General features: G+C 40.8%; 1 protein-coding gene across 2 annotated transcripts in view; it reads right to left on the bottom strand.

Annotated features, from left to right (window-relative positions):
• Positions 1-399: 399 nt before the first annotated feature.
• mfsd1 (major facilitator superfamily domain containing 1) overlaps positions 400-23175 on the bottom strand; it is a 41303-nt gene continuing 18527 nt past the window's right edge. Inside the window, exons 9-17 of one of the 2 annotated variants that reach the window (XM_033031156.1) lie at positions 20360-20471; positions 18648-18704; positions 16674-16830; positions 16039-16136; positions 14318-14430; positions 12046-12093; positions 11884-11944; positions 1338-1449; positions 400-958 (exon numbers count right to left, since the gene is read on the bottom strand). In XM_033031156.1, coding sequence (XP_032887047.1) covers positions 899-958; positions 1338-1449; positions 11884-11944; positions 12046-12093; positions 14318-14430; positions 16039-16136; positions 16674-16830; positions 18648-18704; positions 20360-20471 — 818 coding nt within the window. In that variant the 3' untranslated portion in view covers positions 400-898. Of the gene's footprint in view, positions 959-1337; positions 1450-4751; positions 5692-11883; positions 11945-12045; positions 12094-14317; positions 14431-16038; positions 16137-16673; positions 16831-18647; positions 18705-20359; positions 20472-23175 lie in introns of those variants that run through there. The other variant, XM_033031157.1, reaches the window with a different exon arrangement.

Below are 23175 nucleotides of genomic sequence, written 5' to 3'. Positions count from 1 at the left end.
ACAGAAACCCCATACAAATGAACAGAAGCATTATGGATGTATCAGGTATACCTGTCATGAAGTTAAAAGCTTGGATACAGTGTGTCCCTGGCTCATTAAGTTACAGAACACAAGAGGACCTGCATCTGACCTTCAGCAGCTGAGAAAGTCTGGAAAACACTGTCTCATGCAACACAACGGGCTGATCCAGCTCATTATGTCCAGACTTTACTGGAGTTTTCATGTATATATTGAAAGAGTAAGGTTTCACAGTATAAGTATTAACAGTATAAGGTTTGTGGCATAACTGCCATGTTCTCTGCTCTACATCTGAATGTTTATTTAATGTAAAGGGCACGACTAAACTCAATTATGGTCAACTGTATTTGCATAAAAAGACAGCAATACCCAAAGGATTTATTAAAAAGTTTAATCAATATAAAAATTATTATTAACAATGTGTGCAATTCATATGTTGATAAAATATGTCTGAAGACAAACCAATTTGCTGATTTGTTCAGAAAATTGTTGATTGCTTAACTGCAGCTTTAATAGTGGTTACAGTCCAAACACAACGATAGAATCGGTGGATTTCCCAATTATCAGATTACCCAAAAATGAAAAGCTTCAAGTTCATTGAAACTGAGGTTTTTCCTAATTGTTCAGATTTCTAATCTTCTCCAATATCTTGTACGAAGTAAAGCAATGGTTATTATACAATTGAAATATTTATCATTATAAATGTATTGAAAACCACCTTCTCCATGTGGAAAACAGCATGTGCAAAAATGCCTCTGTAATAGTTTATCTGTATATCTCCCATTAAAAAAGTATTGTAACAATCTTCTGTCAGTCTATTTCATGGCTCCAGATGTAAACTTAAAAAGTTAGTGATCTTCTTTCAGTGTCATTCTTCAGGTTATTTGAGTACACTCCTATATGCCAGTGCAGATCCATGGATGGTGTAATGTTCTGGTAACTGAAAGGAAAATACTGTAGGTGGTTAAGTCCAAACACATTTTATAATTAACAAGTTTTACTGCTAATTAATGGATAAAATTAGACATTGCTCTTAAATCAAGAATGTTCTTAGTGACACTGTCAAAATATTGAGCAAATTATGACTTGATGGGTGCTCAAATGATTAATTCCTTGAATGACAGCTCTGAGCACAATACAAATCTTTGTTCACAAGAATGAATTAATTGTAAATAAAATTATCTCAAACGGCCAAATTAACATTTTGCCAATTATTGATTTATGTTCCAAATATAAGATTTGATTAAATGTGAGATCAATAATATTTAAAAGTGGATTTACTTTTCTCAGTCAACTTTATATCAAATGTTTATCCTTACTTGTGCACCGAGTCTAGAGAGGTATCGGTTCCTTGCTGCAAACGCATTAACTGGCTGTATTTTGGCCAAGTCCTCCACTTGTTGTTGACGAAGGCGCTCCTCTTTCACGGCCCTATGAAACAAATAAAACACAACTTTTAATCGTCCATGTGAAAAGCTTTGAACCAAGTAAAACATAGCTAACCACTAATATCACTACTTTATCATCTTTTAAGATCTAGGAATCAACCACCAAGTAAGTTCCAACCCTAACTGTTGCCTATTTGCAGATATTCCTTATTTGTGTGTCTTCTAAATTTAATGAAGATGATTGAACAGTGCTTCTTATGTTTTTATTTAACTCAGTCATACAGTAACAGCACAGAAACAGGCCCTTTGGCCCAACTCATCCATGCTGACTAAGGTACCTTCTTGAGTGAGCACTATTTGCCTGTATTTTGTCTATATCCCTCCTAACCTTTCTTATCTATGAACCTTTACTATCTATGAATTTGTCTTTTGAGCCCTGGGGGAAAAAACTGAATATTCACCTCTCATGACTGTATATACGTTAAAAAGGTCGCCCCTCCTTTTCTCCAGGGAAAACAGTCCCAAACCATCCAGTCTCTCTTCAGAACCCGAGTTCCAGCAATATCCTTCTAGCTCTAGCAACATCTTTTCTGCACCCTCAAGCTTAATCACATCCGTCCTATAGTATGGTGACCCGAAATACGATACGATATAACTTCATTTATCCCAGGAGGGAAATTGATCTGCCAACAGTCATAAGAACACAAAATTCACGAAACATGAAATTACAGTGAGTAGAAAGGATTGTGGATGTGCAACGATTGGGGATGGGGGGGGGGGGGAAAGAAGGAAAGTCAGCCTCAGTCTACCCCACGACAGAAGGGGGAGGAGTTGTGAGGTTTGATAGCTACAGGGAAGAAGGGTCTCCTGTGGCGTTCTGTCCTGCATCTTGGAGAGATGCACACGTGTGCATCCCCCATCCATATTAACGGGACGGAGGTGGAACGTGTTTCCAGCTTCAGGTTTCTGGGGGTCAACATCTCCGATGACCTCTCTTGGACCCACAATACCTCAATACTGGTCAAGAAGGCTCACCAGCGTCTCTTCTTCCTGAGACTAAAGAAGGTCCATCTGTCTCCTCAGATTCTGGTGAACCTCTACCGCTGCACCATCAAGAGCATCCTTACCAACTGTATCACAGTATGGTATGGCAGCTGCTCTGTCTCCGACCAGAAAGCACTCCAGAGGGTGCTTAACAGCTGCGGCCCACCTGCAGTCCGTCTGTTTTTTTTCTTTCATTTTGTTCCTTGTCATGTTTTAGTTAATTTTGTTTTATTACGTTGTGTATGTATGTGTGTGGGTGGGGTGGGAGAAACATGCTTTGGTCTCTTCCTTCGGGGGATGCGACTTTTTCTTCGGTCGTATTCTCCGTCCCCGTCTCCGTCTGCGCCGAGGCCTAATGGCGGAGCTGGCGGCATCGGAGCTGTAGCAGCGGCAGCAGCGGCGGAGACCCGACTCGGCCCCGAAGCTGTGGTGGTGGCGGCAGCAGCGGCGGAGACCCGACTCGGCACCGAAGCTATGGCGGTGGCGGCAGCAGCAGCGGCAGCGGAGACCCGACTCGGCCCTGGAGCTGTGGCGGTGGCGGCAGCAGCAGCGGCAGCGGAGACCCGACTCGGCCCTGGAGCTGTAGCGGCGGCAGCAGCAGCGGAGACCCGACTCGGCCCCGAAGCGGTGGCGGCAGCAGCAGCGGCAGTGGAGACCCGACTCGGTCCTGGAGCTGTGGCGGCGGCAGCAGCAGCGGTAGCGGAGACCCTACTCGGCCCTGGAGCTGTGGCGGCGGCAGCAGCGGTAGCGGAGACCCGACTCGGCCCTGGAGCTGTGGCGGCGGCAGCGGCTGCAGCAGCGGCAGCGGAGACCCGACTCGGCCCCGAAGCTGTGGCGGAGGCAGCGGCAGCGGAGACCCGACTCGGCCTCGGAGCTGTGGCGGAGGCAGCGACCACCCGCGGAGTTTGAACCGTCGCCTCGGCGCAGAGGGAGAACAAAGAGGGAAGAGACAGAGACTTTAAGATTTTGCCTTCCACCACAGTGAGGAGGTGTTTGGTGAACTCACTGTGGTGGATGTTAAATTTGTGTTGATTGTGTGTTTTTGTCATTTTTTAAATTATATGTATGACTGCAGGGAAACAAAATTTCGTTCAGACCGAAAGGTCTGAATGACAATAAACGAATCTAATCTAATCTAAAGGGTGGTGAAAACTGCCCAATGCATCATCGGTTCCTCACTCCCCTCCAGTGAGTCTGTCCAAAGCAAGCGATGTCTGTGTAGGGCGCGCAGCATCGTCAAGGACTGATCTCACCCCAGCCACAGACTGTTTACCCTCCTCAGGTTCAGGAACAGCTTCTTCCCTGCGGCTGTTACACTACTTAACTCTGCACCTTGGTGATTGCCAGTCACCACCACCCCCCCCCGGACACTCCTTCCCCCACTACTACTACTGTATGTACGTATATATATTTATTGCTCATTATTCTATGTTCGCTCTTCTGAGTGAGATGCTAACTGCATTTCGTTGTCTCTGCACTGTACACTGCACAATGACAATAAAGATTGAATCTGAATCTGTGTGGCTGACCAACACCCTTTACAGCTGTAATATGACATCCCAACTCTTGTACTCCCAATGACACTGTTCTACAACACTCTGCAGAGTCCTGTGGTGAGCAAGTCCTGCCTTGATTTAACTTACCAAAACCAATCACCTCGCACTTGTCAAGTTAAATTCTGCCTGCCATTCTTTTGACTACTTTCCCAGTTGATCTCGATCTCTTGCAATCTTGGACAATCTTACCCGCTGTCCACCCTACTACCAATTATGTTGGCATGTGCAAACACTTATTAATAATGCCACCTACATTATCATAAAAAATATTAATATTAGTACGGGTGCCAGAGGTTATGGGGAGAAGGCAGGAGAATGGGGTTAGGAGGGAGAAATAGATCAGCCATGATTGAATGGCGGAGTAGACCGATGGGCCAAATGGCCAAAATCTACTCCTATCACATGATCTTATGATTAACATAAGACACAACAGAGAACCCAACACTAATCTCTGCAGCACTTTACACTTCCGATGTGAAAAACAACACTCTCTGACACCTGCCACCAAGTCAATTTCTTATCCACTTGGCTCGCTCACCCTAAATCCCACGTGATCTCACCTTCCCGAGCAGTCTACCATGCAAGACCTATCCATCCACATCAACCATATGGCTGGAATAAATATAACGTTACATTCGAAGATCTGCTCAGAGTATATGCATAGTGTAATGCGAACAAAGACTGAAATGTTCAGCACAAACCAAGAGGGTCCTCACCAAGCATAAACAGACTGCAAACACAAACAGATGATCAACTGTTATGTATTTTTGTTAACCAATGACATTTTAGATAAAACATTCGTATTTTTTTAGTAAACTGTTGGTTTAATCAACTGTTAACTTATAAAACCATTATATAGAGTACTTAGTACAAGTGATTTTCTTTAAAAAATTCAAATTCAAGTCTTAGCTCAATTGGAATAAAAATCAGCAATTACTGAAATGCAATTTGATTCTTAGAAGCAAATAAAAAAAGTGCTACTTGCCTCCATCAAATGGAAGCTAAATTACAATCAAATGATAAATACAGACCTGGCCAGCAGTCTAACATTAATAAAGTGCATTATAAGATACAAGTCAAATACAAAAGTAAAGTATTACTGTGCACGTGAAGAGACTTTTAATACACTCATTCTAATTACTTCACTGGCAGTATTAATTTGCACCCAGTTTTAACAAGCAACTAATTAAAAAAAAAAAAACACAAATAATTACTTTCAGCTTGGCATTGTTTCGAGCGAGACAAAACTTTCATCATTATTTGCTTACAAGTCTGTTATGCAAGTGGTTATGAGAATAAATTCTTAATTGTAAAACTTACCCATTCCCAAGGAATACCCACTCAAATGTAAGAGAAACAGGAATCACAGGATTTCTCCAGATGCACCATTTTACAAACATTTGAAAAAATGTCTAAGCAGACAGTAAGTCATTATTGTTATTTAAAAATAAGTGAATGTGTTGAAAGCATTTGACAGTTTCCTAAAATAGAATTATAAAATTTGCTACTTGCTTTTTGATGCGTTACAATCAATGGCAACATAATAATCTTTATTTAATCTAAGTGCTTTCTTTCCCCCCTCTTCCAAAACCTGTAAAGTATATTAAAATATATTCTTCATGGTGATGTTTTGAAGAAGAAAGGTTGTGTACTTCTGGCCGACAGCTGCCAGTCCTAATTCTCATCTGTAAGAAATTGTGGTGAAAGTTACTATTATGAATCAGCTACATGGAATTATGAACGCTAACATGACCACTAATGGGTTTCTATTCCAGTTAAACAAAAACTGTGCTACTGTGCCTAGTCAATGCTTCAGACTTTGCCAAACAATGCAATTCAAAAAATGCAGACCCTTCAATCCAAGTAACCATAGGGTTCAACAGCACATCTAAAAGCCAAAGGAACAACAAAAATAAGCTGAAGAAAACATTGAATGCGACACTGTACATTAGTTTTAAGTATCAGGCGTGCAGAAAGTGATTGATTCTGATTTGAGCAAGAACATTTATTTTAGAGAGTAAAAGGGATAAGAAGCTGTCGAGGTTCAAAAGGCTCAAACTACATAAATAGATTTTATAGGTAAATATGGTGAAATGAAGTGTAGAGAATTTTTAAACTGGCTTTTGATGTAATGTTGATCGTTCACTTTTACGATCAGCTTGATATGGGAGAAAAGTCTAGCCGAACATCTTTAATTCAAAAAGGCTGAATGCATTTCCAAATTATTTAGGGCCTGACAGGAGATAATCCTGACCAAAAGGAAAAGGTAAGCCTCCCTTAAAGTGCTTCAGCGTCTGTTTGGACAGATCTGGAAAAATAGTGCCACAATCAAATAACTTTTTCGAAATGGTTTTCGCACTAGAAATGCTTCAAGTCCAAAAAGCAGCAGTAGAGCCAGGAATGTTAAAGATTTTGTAAACAAGATCAAAAGTCAAGAACCTAGCTGCCATTTTCATCTCTATGGTGTTCTCAAATAGAATGGTGGTAATTATTATAAAGTAAAAGGTCATAAAAATATTCCCATAAGTGCTCAATTCAGTGCCAAATGTATTAACCATCCTAAAAGTGAGATAGTTTGTGCACTTTTTAAATACATTTATATTTTTATTTTTAAACCGAAGAACTAGCTAAATCTTATCAAAATGTCACAATTTTCCACGTAACATTCCTTGACGGTACCAGGTTAGAACGCCAGAAAGGAAGCTGTCGCTGCATCCAAACCACCGCTGCACAAGCCCAAAGTCACCAAGATAGAAGCATGAAATCATTAATAGTGACATTTCACTTTGATCCAAAGAAAACCTCAAGACTAGCCCGACCACTGCAATACTGATACTGAGCAAATACTATATGGCAATATTTCAGCGCACATTTTTGTTCCCAACAATCAGAGCATAAGATTGATGATACATCGTGCTCTACAACATCGCTATACTTATTCCATAAATTGTGACTTGGATGATTTGAAACTCTATTCTCCAAATTCCCCAAACAATTTTAAAGCAAAGAATTCACAAAATGACTGCAAATCCGATACATTGATCAACAATTGTCTTCAAAAATATACTTGCAATTTTACATTCATAAAATATTTGAAATGGACTACAAAAATTGGATTCTCTACTCATAACCACCTGTTCCAAAGAACTCCCCCGCACTATTTCCCCACTCTTTGTTTTTACAGTACTAGTAATTATCTGTTATTTTAACAAATTCATTTCCTGAACAGTCTCACCAATGACCAACTATAAACACATCTGAACAACCAATCACTCAATTGTTGGGATTTTTTAAATAAAAAACAACCAAATATCATAAATCATCAAACTCCTAAATTAAAAAAAACACCTGGTAAACCTGCATGCCATCAACAAAAGCTTGCCAATCAAAATCAGGTAATTTCTTCAGATTTCAAAGCACAAACAAAATCTCAGACTCAGGGTTTCAATTTGATCAATTTATTTTCCAATTCCCTTCAAGTTAAATGATTGCCAGTAAAAGGTCACTGTATTAAGTTTCTGGGGGGGGAAAAAATGTCGATAATGCTAAAATGGAGAGAAAATAGCCCGAAGCCACAACGTATTGAAAACAGAGGACAAACATAGGTTCCTGTGATGCAAGGTAAAAATTCCAACAATATCTTTGGTGAATATCAGGTTAAACTTGGTAGCTAATTTATGGAACAAACTGGAATCTCCAAAAAGCTGGTTAGCCTGGTTGTATGGCAATTCGCATATCACTGTACCTTAATTGGTTCATGTGACAATAAAAGACCTTTGAAGACCAATTTCCACCACAAAACCGTGGTTGCCAAATGGAACTGGAGCACAGTTAATCATATAGCTATTTCTTAAAAATACACCTCAGGCTATTTATAAATATCCGGACATTGACGGGGCCGGGAGAAGGTTGCCTGTCAATACTTGAGCTATGAAACTGGCAGACAAGGTGGAATTTGAAACCTCATCAGAAACTCAATAAAGCATTTTACCCAAGAGATGGAAATTTTATGTCCTTTATAACAGACATGAAAAATTACAAGTTAATGTATCGATTGATGGACACAACCACAGCATACCAATTCGCTATTTATTTTTCTCCAAGTATTCTGGGAATAACTAATTCCCAGATTACTTGGAGAAATATAAATAACGAATTGGTATATTGGACAACTAATCGCCTTGTTTTCACAATTACAAATCACCGTACCTATTCTGCACTTTACCAGCATCTAATAACGATTACAGCCACAAAACGTTGCAATTTCTACTGAAAATGTGAAAAGCAGCTGAGGCAGTTTAGAAGCTGGGATTTTGATACCACAACGCCATGAGCAAAACTAACAGAGATTTGTTCCTTTCAGGAACCCAGAGATAAAATTGGATACTATTCATAACATACACCGTGAGCCTATTGTATTCCTTCCTAATCTTTTGAACACAATAATTCAGACAGAACAGATGATAAAAGTTAAAAGCTTAAACAAAATGGTGCTTGCAGAGCAGGAGATATGCACAAAAAGAGCCAAAAGTAAGCAAAGTAAACACTGCTTTTGCAATGAACATTACTTAATAGCGTGCTTGAGATTTGCAAATAAGGTCCACAATTTACCATTCTAGCTTCTTAAAGTAATAAACATTTTGGCTTAAAACTGAAGCCATAGAGGATTATTATGAGTAACATTCATTTCACTGCAACCATATTAAACAGTAAACCAAAAGATATGTGCAATATGATTAGGGACAAAACAGGAATTGATGTTGGTACATATTTAAGGGTCAATTTAAGGGTATTACATTTTAATACATCACATTTTGCAAGTTCTTCTAATGCTCCTTCCACAATTGAACATTTGACATTTTAACACTGGACTGAATCCCATCAACAAAATCATTAAAATAACCAAAACATACAAAATTACAATGGTGTTGTCTTCCTTCATCACAGTTTAGATCAGTCATGGTATTCTTGTAAAAATATTGAAACATACATGACAATTTTCCTATTGTACAATCCGACAGGCACTTAATATTTACAACCAAAATTATTCTGATCAACCCATGTGCATGCTACCATTTCAACAAAAATGGACAAACTCAGCTTGAAATGATGTCCCACTATTACAAAAAACTGTAATTGTCAGTCTTAAGAATTAAAATGCTACCCTCATCAAGTTTCTAGCAATTTAGACACTTGCATGATTTTACTTTGCAGCCAGAAACAATCAAATAATTGAATGCTGTGACAGAGGAAACCTACTTTCAGAATGCAAAGATGTCAACCATTATTTTTCACAGGACCAGAGCCCTAAAGCAGAACTTGCTGCCTCTTAGGTTTTCAGATATCTCTTTTGCTTATGTTGATGGACATGGCACGAAAAAATATTTTTTTTTGTTCAGAAATATCAGAGTAACAAAAAATGTATGCCCCTTGGTAAGAAAGATCTTGAATGGTGAAATAAAGATCATAAGTGATAGGAACCATTCTGCCCATCAAGTCTACTCTGCCATTCCATTAAGGCTGGTCTATCTCCCCCTCCAAACCCCATTCTGCTGCTTTCTCTCCATTACCCCCGACACCCATACTAATCAAGAATGTATCTATCTTAAAAAATATCCATGGACAGCCTCCACAGCCTTCTGTGGCAATTAATTCCACAGATTCACCACTGAAACATTTTCTAAAACAGAAAATACTGGAAGTGCTGTGCAAATCAGACAGAGGGAAAAGAGAGTTATCAGTTTAACTTAAAGGTGCTGCAGTCATCTCCTTTTGCAGATAGTAGCTTGAATGTTGTCGTACAGGTAATATTGCATATGGGCAGAGATCACTTCATAAGTTATGAAATGAGATGAATACTGGGCAATCAGTGAACACCCCATTTATGCTTTGGATAGAATCTCATCGATGTAGTAGCTGAAATTATTAGAAGCTAAGACACTTCCCATGGAATGCCTGCAGTACTGTACAACAGTTACACCCTTTCTCTTTGTGCTGAGCAATGCTCCTCCTTTCATGGTCATTTCATGGTCTTTAATTTTCCCCAATATCCCTATAAACCACAATTCCTGTGGCTTTAATTTTACCTGGGCAGCTTGATGCCATAAACTGATAAATTGCTGCCTTAATATCAATAGCAGTTGTTCTCCCCTCACATCTAGAATGCAGCCACTTATTCCCTGTTAGAACCTAGGTTATGATAAAGTCTGGAAGCCAGAGCCCCTGTCAGAAGCCAGTTGAATATGTTGACTGTGTGACCATAGGTGATCATATTGGTGAGAGCTAGCAGATGGCTCAGTAATTGGCCAGGTTACATTTTTAATGCTTTCTGCGGACAAGCAATTTTTAGGTAGTTTTCCATTTTTCACGGCAGATGCCAGTGTATTCTGGAAGAGACTGCTCAGAAGCATGGATTGTTGTCAAGAACAAATCTTCCATATATGGTCAATATATTGTCAAGACCTATAATTACTGTTACGTTCAGGTACATAGCCATTGTTTAATTTCAAACTGATTGAAGACTGGCAAGCGTGATAGTGCGAGCCTCAGGACCATGGCAAGATGGACCATCCAATGAGTTATTTTGGCTAAGGACAGCTCCAAAGGTTTAAGCCAACCTTTTTTGCTACATCTGTTCATGGAACTGCTGCCGCCTACTTCTCTTCATGTTTGCTACCATCAACCATCTGCTGCCAAAGAAATTTCAAAATGCTTTATTTGTCACGGGATCAATTAGTTGTCTAGAGCGTGCTGTTGACCTCATTCAACATGCACGCAGCCATGTGTAACAGATTTATATTTTGCTGCACCTGCTTTTGTTCCTGTCATACTTTCCTATATTTCTTACGGGGTTGTGATTGATTAACCTGCTTGATGGTATCAGAGTGAAAATGCTAGACCATTACATTACAGACTACAGATTATAATTCTGCTGCCCCTGAAGACTTACTACACTGAGCTATAAGATCTGTTCTTGATCTATCCTACTTAGCATAACATTGGTGCAACGTAACACCAAAAGCATCTTCGTTGAAGACTGGATTCATTTCCACAACAGCCACCCACTTATTCCAAATTGTCTTCTGTATATGTATTTGTGAGAGGCTAATTAGGTATTTAGTTAGATTGGGTTCAGACATAGGGTTTTCCTTTATCTTGCATGTTTCAGTACTTGCCTCAAGGTCAGTCAGGAAGCCAGATCTTTCATGACCGAGAGCTTAACACCATTAAGTTGCTGGCGGTCCAATACATTTCGCCCATATATTTGTTGCTTTCAAAATAACCACCCACATTAACACTATTCTACATAGACTAGGGACAATTTTTACATTCACCAAGCCAATTAACCTACAATTAACCTGTAATCTTTGGAGTGTAGGAGGAAACCAAAGATCTCGGAGAAAGCCCACGCAGTCACGGGGTGAACGTACAAACTCTGTGCAGACAGCATCCATAGTCAGGATCGAACCAGGGTTTCCGGCGCTGCATTCGCTGTAAGGCAGCAACTCTACCGCTGCGCCACCGTGACTGCCCATTGTGGTGGTACAGGAGCCTGATAACTGTGACCTCCAGGTTCAAGTGGAGCTTTCATCCATTAACCATCACGGTTCTGAAACCACACCCTGCATAACTCTAACCGCAACCCTACCTCAGCACCAAACCACTGCACACCTTTGTACTAATATGGTTGCTCTATGTACTTGGTTTCTGCATGAACATAGTCCAGTTGACTTTGAATACTAATAACTTATTCTATTGTTATGTTTATTGTTGTCATGTTTAATGTGCCTGTAAAGCTGCAGCAACTAAGGATTTCTTTGTCCTAGTTCATATTTGGTGCATCTGACAAATAGTTTTGCCCGAATAGTAGTACTTACTCTGCTGCAGCATCAGCTTGGAGTTTTGAACGCTTCCATGCAGCCACGTTCAGGTCACCTTCTATAAAGGTTGAAAACAAAGATCGTTATCAACACTTCAAGGCTCTTTGTAATGGAAAAAAACAATGCGAGACAAAGAAACGTTTAATTGGAATTTCATACCTGACAATAAATCCACAAAATAGAGCGCCACAACAGCTATAAATGCCACTGGAAGAAAAATAAAAGACCATGGTCAGACCTTGATAAATACAACACACTAGAGCAAAATAACTTAAAATCAATAAAATATGTGTCCACTTAAAAAAAAAAAAACTAAGCTTAAAAGTGCTGCCGGTCAAATTTGTATTGCAAAATGAAGAAGTCATTCAGAAGCCTTTGGAACACAAATGCAATTATATAAATTTTGATCATAGGTTAAGGAGATTATTTTAAATCACCATCACCCATTAGCACTTTCTAAGGAAGAAACTCGTCCAGATGAGAAAAAGGAAAATACAAGCATTGAGGTAAACGTCTTAAATTCCAGGTAAAAAACACACAAAGTGCTTGAGTAACTCAAATTCAAATTTATTCTTCACATGCAGCAACTAAGGTGCAGTGACATGCAGCGATACAGTTGAACAAAAGAACACACACAATACACAATTAAATTTGACACAAACTCAGCGGGTTAGGCAGCATCTCTGGAGAACATGGATAGGTGATGTTTCAGGTCAGGTGCCGACCAGTCAGTCGGAAGAAGGGTCCTGACCTAAAACATCACAAATCCACGTTTTCCAGATGCTGCCTGACCTCCAGCTCTTTATGCCTTTCTTTGTAAAACAGCACCTGCAGTTCCTGGTTTCTAATTAAATTCCTGCCTACAAATACATTTTAAATTGTTATATTGCAAGTAAATTCACTATAGTTCACCAACCAAGGCAAACATGTGAGGAAGTGAATGGTTTCCCAACAAATCCCCAGCAAAGGGACAAATGGAATAAAGTATTGCCTTAACATCAAGAGTGGCCAGTTATTTTGAAAATATTGAAGAAGAAATAAACTAAAGCCTGTTTTATTCTAACCAAGGCATTCTTTGCAAATACAGGTGCACAACCTTTTATCCGGAGTTCCAGAAACGGAAAAACTCCGAAAACCGGACATTTTTTCCAGGATGTCGCCTGCACACCAAAGCTCGCGTTTGGCGCCAAAACGGTCAACCCAGGTCTGTACAACTGTAGCGGCTGCCTCCTCCTCGGAGACCGGGGAGACACTTAAACATCTGTAAATCATTGCTTAAATGTTAGTCAGTTAGTTTGGAGGGCTTTTATGTGAAGGGGGGGGGGGGGGGTGAAGGGGGAAACTTTAATTCTTAGTCCCCTACCTGGCGGAGAGGCGGGGAGCGGTCAATGCCTTACCGGGTCGCCGTGCAGTAAGCTCCGGAGCGCTGTGGCCGCCAACTCCCAGCTGGGGCTGCGGGCGGCACCGGTTGTAGCTCCGACCCCGGCAACTCTACCCCTGGCTGCGCGGCGCTCCAAATCCAGCGCGGCCTGCGGCCAGACGCCCGCAGCCCCAGCTCCGCGATGTTGTGTGTCGGCGGTCACAGCGCTCCGGAGCTTTCCGCACGGCGACCCGGTAAGGCAATGCCCGCTCCCCGCTGGTATCCCAACGCTGCGACGCCGCCGACTCCCAACATCGCAGAGCTGGGGCTGCGGGCGTCCAGCCGCGGGCCGCGCTGGATTTGGAGCGCCGCACAGCGAGGGGTAGAGTTGCCGGGGTTGGAGCTCCAACCGGCGCCGCCCGCGGCCGGACGGAGCCCCCAGCTCCGCGATGTTGGCAGTCGGCGGCCATAGCGCTCCGGAGCTTACTGCACGGCGACCCGGTAAGGCATTGCCCGCTCCCCGCCTCTCCGACCAGGTAGGGGACTAAGAATTAAAGTTTCCCCCTTCACCCCCCCCCCCACCACATAAAATCCCTCCAAACTAACTGACTACCATTTATGCAATGATTTACAATGATTCCCCGGTCTCCGGGGAAGAGGCAGCCGCTCCAGACTTTTCAAGCCGCCCGCGCTACCTACCTAATCTACGCTAAAAATCTTCCATTCGGAAATCCGAAAAATTCCGAAATCCGACAAGTGTCTGGTCCCAAGGCTTTCGGATAAAAGGTTGTGCACCTGTAGTGAAATTAAGATGCTCTCCAATTGATCAGTGGGACCCAGTTTCTCACGCATCCTTTTTTTAAAATCATTTTTTTTAAAAGATGACTGCGTTTGCATCACATCTTCATGATTATTAGGATCAATGGGGGGGCATTTTGAATACCAGAAATTGTAGTTTAGTTTTATGAACTGAACAGATTGCTCCATTGCTACACTTAGGTCATCATCCCAAGCAACACAACCAATTCACTACCAAATATGAAAACAAAATACAGAATATATAATGCTTACCACAAAGACAAGCACTAAAAAACACTTCAAGTAGTAGGTACCCTTTTGAATCCAATAAAGAACCTGCAATGATTGAAACCACCGCAAGACCCAGATTCTGTATGGACTGCATGCTGAAATGACATGTTCAAATATTTACAATGGATAACAAATATCTACAATTAAGTTGACAAACAGTTAAATTGTCCACACAAAACTATGAAATGCTTAAATGGTTATGAAACCATGGAACTGGAGAGTTCTTAACAAAAAACATGCAAGGTGTGTGGTTTTGAGAAAAATGAAACCAAAAATGAGGATCTTCCCCGGACTGACAATTGCAGAACGTAATCTCATATAGTCAAAGTACAACACAGAAACAGCCCACCTATTATCAAACTGGAAAGGGTACACATAATATTTACAAGGATGTTGCCAGGGCTAGAGGGTCTGAGCTGTAGGGAGAGGTTGGGTAGGCTGGGAGTCTATTCTTTGGAGTGCAGGCGGATAAGGGGTGATCTTATTGAGTTGTATGTAGACAAAAGTGCTGGAGAAACTCAGCGGTTGAGGCAGCATCTATGGAGCGAAGGAATACGTGACGTTTCAGGTCGAGACCCTTCTTCACTCATTATTGAGCTGTATAAAATCATGAGGGGAATAGATTGGGTAGATGCACAGAGTCTATTGTCCAGAATAGGTGAATCATGGATCAGAAGACATTGGTTTGAGGTGAAAGGGAAAAGATTTAATAGGAATCTGAGAGGTAACTTTTTCACACAAAGGGTGGTGGGTGCATGGAACAAACTGCTGGAGGAGGTAGTTGAGGCAAGGACAATCCCAACATTTAAGGAACAGTTAGACAGGTACTTGCATGGGACAGATTTGTAGGGATATGAACCAAACGCAGGCAGGTGGGACTAGTGTAGCTGGGACATGCTGGCTGGTGCGGGCAAGTTCGGCCGAAGGGCCTGTTTCTACACTGTATTGCTGTATGACTCATCCATGAGGTTTAACCATGCTAATCCCATCTGCCGACATTAGACCTGGATCCCACTATACCTTTCCTATCCAAACACCTGTCCAATCAGTCATTGTACCTGCCCCCATCATCACCTGGGGCAACTTGCTCCAGATTTCTCAAACCTCTGTTGAAAATAATCTACCCCTCAAATCTCCTTTGAACTTCTCTCCTCCCAACTTAAAGCTTGACCTCTTATTGGTCCTCTTATATTGGACCTCACTGCGCTGGAAAGTCATCCCTTCTGTACCAGTTCTTTCGCCACACATTTACCTATTCGACCTTCCTATCTCTATACTCGTATGGCACAAGGAAACATCAGCACGCAACAAAAGCTTTTCACTGTAACTCGGTACACGTGACAATCAACTAAACGTTGCCGATTTCCTTCGCTCTGTAGATGCTGCCTCACCCGCTGAGTTTCTCCAGCACTTTTGTCTACCAAATAAACTGAATTGGTGATTATACCCACAGAGGTCCTGCTTTTCAACATTCACCCAACTCCCTAAATTTCCTTTGCAAAACTCCATCTTTCTTCTCACCCATGTCATTAATATCGATATGGATTACAACTCAGTATTCAGCTTTACTTTTTGTCCAAGCTTCATTAGGAGAGTGAAATAATTTCTTAAAAGAGCGAACATCCTGTGCAATGCGCCACTTTAATTGCTATTAGGGCATTCGTTTTGCCACACTGAATCAAGTTTGGAGTATTACTACTTACAAGCCATAAGCTGTTCCCAGCTGGTGTTCAGGAACAACGAAGGCCACCATTGGCCACAATGCACAGGCAAGCAAAGAATACGATGCTCCCAGCAGACACTGAAATTAAAAAGGTTTTTATCCCAAATATGCTTGAATATAGAACTTTCAAATCTAAATTTGGTCACAGTAAAATAAAAAGCCAAGTTGTATTAAAATATGAGAATTCTAAAAATATTTTTGACACAATCAGACTATATAATTCTGATAGCGGACATCAAAAGTTAATACTTTCCATATTCTAACAAAGATGTTATTCATCAAACATGACATTGATCTCAAATTACTGACATTCAATATGAGACAAAGGCAAACTTGGACTATGAATCAATACTTACTTTTACTTTGAGCCCTAAAATGACACTAAGAATTAAGCTAAATGTTTGTTGTGGAGGATGTATCCAAATACATGATTAGGTTTTACCCATTACTCTTGTTAGGTTGAAATGTATTTAAGCACAGTTAAAGATTAATTTACAACATTAGTTCAGGCTGCAATATGAATGAGTTAACTTGCTACTTTTAAACCCACAGCATGAAAAATCTAGAGACAATGAACTGATTTTTTTAAGGTAGTTATATTGAAAATGATGTTACCATGGCAATCCAAGGGTTCCAGAAGGTGAATGCTAACATCATATGAGCAGCCAGAGTCATCAGAACAGCAGACATAACCCAAAAAATATTCTTTCCGACTTTATCCACCAAAATGCCCAGAAAAGGCGAAGCTGGAGCAGAGATAATGTATACAATGCTAGAAAGAAAGAATATTGGAAAGAGTATTAGTGTTCAAACATTTCTCTTCTGTAACCAGAATTATATTGGAGCAATCTGTCACATTTGAAGTTCAAAGTTACAGATGCCAGATCATCCTTATGTTGACAAAATAAGTTTATAAGGTTTCAAAATTGAACAATTTTAAATTGTTTGATAGCTGTGATCAAATTCAATTCACCACGTTTCCAACATGAATGTCATGAAATCAGACAATGTTAAAGCACAAAATAAGTCACTCTCCATAACCCGACTGCCAATTCACTCGATTTACTGACTTCTCTTCAAAAAGAAATGTCCTTTTCCTGTTCTCAGATTTACACATTTCAGTTAAACTTCCCAATATTAAATCAAAATCATTGGTCAGGGCATTGAGTACAAGAGTCAGGAAGTCATGATGCATCATTATAGGGTTTTCATTAGGCTACATTTGGTGCATTGTGCAGGAAGGATCTGGAGATTTTAGAAAGAGGGCAGAAGAGGTTTACCAGAATTAGGGGGCAACAACTGCACAAAGAGTTTGGACAGACTTGGATTGTTTTCTCTGAATGCAACAGATTGAAAGGAGACCTGATAGAAGTTTACAAAATGATGAGAAGCATAGATAGGGTAGACAGTCAGAACTATTCCACCCCAGGATGGAAATATCAAATATTAGAGGGCATAGCCTTAAGGGGCAAAGTTTAAAGGAGATGTGTGGCACAGATTTTTTTTTAAGAGTGTTGAGTGCCTGGATCGCACTACCGGGGGGGCAGATATAATAGTGACATTTAAAAGACTTTTGGATAGGCACATGAATGTGCAGGTAGTGGAAGGATATGGAAAATATGCAGGCAGTTATGAGTAGGTCTTAGCACAAACATTGTGGGCCGGATGACCTGTTCCTGTGCTGTACTATTCTACGTTCCCCCACAATGCATAAAGAAGGCAAACACGTCACAGCTACTCTCCCAATTAAAATTCTCCAGCCCTGACAGGTTAGGTGTAGGTTTATTATTGTCACCTGTACCAAGGTATAAGAAAATGCTTTGTATTGCATGCTATCCAACCAGATCAGAGGAACTATACATATATAAAATCGTCAAATTCAAGTACAATATAAAGAACAAAGGGGAAGATGCAGAACGCAGAATATGGTTCTCAGCATTGTAGTACATCAGTTTAGCAGACAGCTTCCTCAAGTATTGCTACTTTGCCCTATCTGGGAAAATCACATCCTCCCTCTTCTAGCATTGTTAACTGCACTCACGGTCACCTTGTGTTTCATTCTGTTCTATTATAAACACCCACTTATATTTTATGCATTGGCTGATAAATGCAGTTTCCCCATATATCTTTTTAGCTGTCGCATCTACCCATTCTGTGAACTAACATGGATGTAGTAGAAAATAGCTGAACGTTTATTTTTTCCAAATTATTTCTTCACAAATATTACATCCCTGTGGCCCTGCATAATACTGTGGCTCAATAAATTATGGTGAAATCTATTAGCATTCTTTTACTAAATTGATTAGAATGCAATAACAAATGGTTCAAATTATTTTTATAAATTGATCTAGTTTGAAAAAGGTTAATGTACTGATACATACACTAATTGCTGCAAAAATTAATTTATGTCAAAATTCACTCACAATTAGAAAAATAACAAATTCCAGTACAGAATCTTTAAAGGTATTAATGCAGTTGATGTAAACAGATAACAATTTTTTTTTAGCTAATGCTTTATTGATCAGACTCAATCGCCTATTTATTTGACATGCACATCAATTAAACCAACAACTGATTGAACTTAAGTACCTGTTGATAAAACCGGCTTCCTTTACAGTAAAGTTGAATTTCTCAATGAAGAACACTCTGCAAAGTTAAAAAAAGTTGATTATACACTAATTCACAGAAATATACATGTCTAATGTTTGGATATTAGTTGAATTCAAATAGATACTTTCAGTTTGTAAATTGCTGTTTTAATTGTGGTGTGGGATGAGCAAATATGGAAGCTGTCAACCATCAAAATATGGTTGACAATATATATTTTCAAGAGATTTAGCTCTTAGGGTTAAAGGAATTAAGGGATATGGGGGGAAAAAGCCAGACGGGGTACTGATTTTGGAAGATCAGCCATGATCATATTGCTGGCTCGAAGGGCCGAATGACCTACTCCTGCACCAATTTTCTATGTTTCTATGTAATAATTAATCATTCTAGAAATTTTGTCAGAAAAAATATTGTAAACAGGAAAAATTTATATACACAATTTTCTATAGCTAATAATGCTAGTCTTCAAATACATAACACACTGGTTAAAAAAATATTGAAATAAAACCAGAGCCGGGTACCGGAATGACAATCAAATGTTATCTTCAGCATGAAACTGAAGTGATGTAGCAAGAAAATATGACATATTTTATTCATACTACTTCACTCCACAAAAGGAGCAACACATGGTCTCATTGTGTAGGTTTTTTTTCCCTCACCTGTTCTTATTCTATCTAAATAGGAAACCCAAAATAGTTAATTCCTAGTTCCTCAACTTTCAGAAGTATAGTTTGGGTTTGTTACACAATCCCATATTGACAATCCAAACAGTCCAAAATAACTCATTAACTTAAAGCCAATAATCACTGGGCCAAACAAAAACATAATGCTGATTTGAAGTTCTGCAGTGATAGATTATTTCATTTTGAGATCTTTTAAGATGAAAGCTGCGCACCATCTCCAGCAAAGTATGGCTTGTTGAATTATCTTCTTCCCTTTCCATTTAGCACCACCTTGTTTCATGATTTCCCCTTTTGAGATCGAAATTGAGTTCTCCTCTGGACATGAACATCATAACCACCCACAGTCAAATTTCCTTATGGTATCTAAATTAACAAATAACTATTTTCATTGCATTCAAGAGCCACTCTTTGCTTTGTTTTTATTGAAATGGTCACTGATCCATTGGTTCGTGCCATGCTTGGCATATTTTTATCCAGTCATTTTCCTGTTTTTGGGTCATAGTGCTCAGATTAAATTTTAGATGTCACAGCAGGATAAACAATTACAAATGCCAGGGGTCCATGCCCATGTCTATCCCTCGTATTTTCTATTAATGCCCGAATCCAAGATATTGCAGTCCAAGATGTACTTGCTCTCAGACAGGGCTTAAGATTTAACATGGCTTCATGTTATATTAACATTAATGTTCAATACTAACTACTGAACTCCCTGGAAATTCCCTGTCACAGGGGGCAGTGGAGGCCAAATCACTGGATGGATTTAAGAGAAAGTTAGATAGAGCTCTAGGGGCGTGGAATCAAGGGATATGGGGAGAAGGCAGGCACGGGTTATGGATTGGGGACGATCAGCCATGATCACAATGAATGGCGGTGCTGGTTCGTAGGGCCGAATGGCCTCCTCCTGTACCTATTTTCTATGTTTCTACCTGCGCAATGTAAAATTAACACCAAAGCCCTGAAACATAAACAAACCAACATTTGACCTTAGATTATGACAGGAAATGCACTCACTTTCCAAGTCCAATAAATGGAAATATAGCCACATAATAACAGACACAGATGAGGAATATAAGCCAGAGGGATAATGGGAAATCTTTTACATCTGTCAGCTTAACAACTTCACCTAGAAGAATTAGAAAAAAAATGTCAAGCATTTACCGTGCCAGTTATTTTAATAATTTGCAAGATTGCAGCCAGGATCTCAAAATACTAATTCTTCACAACTGTTTAATTTGTAAACCAACTGGTTCATTGATACAATGGCCTTTTAATCAAATAGCAATCACTGCAGCATATTTCTGAACTAACACGCCATTGTAGGAACCAACTTGATCAAAGTTAAAAAATAAATAAGTTAAGCGAAGCAACTTCCAACTCTAAAGACAAAGCAGTTGGCAAAGTCTAAGCTCTAAAAGTTCCAAACATGTAAATGAATATTGTATTCAATCTACAAAATGAAAATTAATCATTAAAACAGAATAGTAATGTAACATAAAAAACAGTCCTTTTTCCTTACACTACAATATTTCAAAACAAGACAATAAAACTATTCTAATGTTTCATCTGTGGACGGAAGCCCAATGTTTCCAAATACACAGGACAAGATGCCACGAATCCTCGACATCCAACTTCTACCGGGCAGATGGAACTGTAAGCCGTTGATCCACATCCAGCACCAGCTGCCTCCAGCTGTCCAAACCTGGTCCTTGGTGGAATATTCCATTGCCTTTGTTCCCCCTCCCGAACAAAGGCAATTGGCTTAACTGGGTTGGTTGTTCTGGGTGGCAGGGCATTGCTGGTTGTTCTCCTGCGTTCCAGAGTCGCTGCCAGGCATTTGAGCACTTGATTATGTCTCCAGGTGTACCGTCCTTGGGAGAGCCTTACTTTACACCCAGTGAGGATATGCTTAAGCGTGGCTGGTGTTGAACACAGGGGGCATAATGGATCTTCGCCCAGCCATTGGTAGAAATTTTTTGGGCTAGGAAGGACATCACAGGTTGCCCGAATGAGGAAACATATCCTGCTCGCCTCCATCTCCCACATGTCCTTCCAGCTGATCTTCCTCTTTTCCACACTCTCCCATCTCATCCACTGACCCTGTTTAGCTTGCGACACAGCCTTGGCACACCTACTCAACTCCTCGTCGGCGGACTTCGGCCGCGACCAACTTACGGCGCTTCAGTGATGATGCCTTGTTCTAGCAAGGTCGCTTTCCGCCAAGCCCTAAGCCACTTCTTCCTATTGCCCTATCATGTCGCCTTGGTGGAGAGCAGATTTTGTCTGCTGTGTCGCATTCTTAGCCGTCCACTTCTTTCCTGTTGCCAGGGTTGGAGCAGCAGCTCGGATGACAGTGTCCCTTGATTCTGCCAGGGTCATCCTTACACCCTGTAGGATACTGGTCAGGTCTGCATTTATGGTCTCCCATTCTTTCTTCTCTGAGGCTCCAGGCTATTTGACGCAAGGTTTTCTTCCACTGATCTTTTTTTCCATTGCTGGTTTTCTTGGCTGGATGGGCTCCATATCTTCCTCTGCCTGCGTTACTGTGCTTGAGTTTCCTTCATCAGGGGGGCTGTGCCCTGCAAGCTTTGGTGAGACTCCAGTCGCTGGACTTCATTCGACTGACTTGATTGACGTCTCAGGAAGTACTTATCAATGCGAGGTCCCTGTTTTCCCTCTCTCAAGCACCCTTTCTTTCCTTGATGTATTTTCAAGCCCTTTGAAGATGTTATTTTCATCCAGCCACGCGAGCAGATTTGAAGCCTCTTTTCGGATGCTGATTGTGCGCATGGTTCTTGTATTGCTCATGGTCTTTTCCGTTCCTAGGTCTATAGCCATATTATCCGTCAATGAGTCTTCTTCCGCACCCACTCACGCAGACTCTAGGGGTTTTCGTTCTTTAATTATTTTCGTAGCCATAAGCGGGTGTCTTCAAAATACTGAATAGTATTGGATCCTGCTGACATGGGTAGTTGGCCCATGCCTGCACCAGGTGGGGTCTATTTCCTCCTGTCAGCTGTCTTTCCAGCAGTCACAAGGTCTTTCCCTTGATGTCAGCCATTCTATTCACAGAAGTCACTGGATAATTCCATGGTAAATGCTTCCAAATACACAGGACAAGATGTTAAAGATCCAAAGTGCCAAATATCAACATGCTCCCGGTGGTGATGGGAGCCTTATGCACACCTGTGCTCTTCCGATGTTGAGAAAGGCTTGGCAGACACATCATTGGGGTTATCAAGTGGGCACCTACTTTCATTGACATTTCACTGATTGAACCCACGACGTCTCCAGTAGGCTCAGCGGTGCATTCTGCTGTCCCAGAACCACCCCCCTCTGCATCTGTCTAGTCGGTTATTTGGGAGACCAAATGGGGTCTTTCCTCTTCAGCCAGAGCCACTGGCTACTCTGCTCTGCCACTCGTGATGTTTCTTTGATGGCCTGGCATAGGGCTTGTCCGCTGATTCCCCAGATCCTTCATCAGTCTTACGGTTGATGTTGCCACGAATCCTCGACATCCAACATCTACAGGGCAGATCTTGGCTCTCCATCCCTTCTGTTCTGCCTCCGCTGCAAGCTCTGTATATCGAAGTTTCTTTCTTTCGAAGGCTTCCTGCACAGCATCCTCCCAAGGGACTGTGAGCTCCACAAGATACACCATGCACTGAGAGTTCGACTAGAGGACAAGATCAGTGTATCTCGTGACAAGAAGGTGTATTTTTTCCAACTTATTTCCACTTGTTCTATTCTGAAGCATTTCAGCAAGCAATTAACAATATGCAAGGCAGATGCTGAACCTGGCTTGCAATCACGACACTCCTGGACTACAA

This window comes from Amblyraja radiata, chromosome 13 (genome assembly GCF_010909765.2).
Source record: "Amblyraja radiata isolate CabotCenter1 chromosome 13, sAmbRad1.1.pri, whole genome shotgun sequence".
NCBI lineage: Eukaryota > Metazoa > Chordata > Chondrichthyes > Rajiformes > Rajidae > Amblyraja > Amblyraja radiata.
Note: the sequence above shows the minus strand (reverse complement) of the source record. Positions and strands in the feature narration are given on the sequence as shown.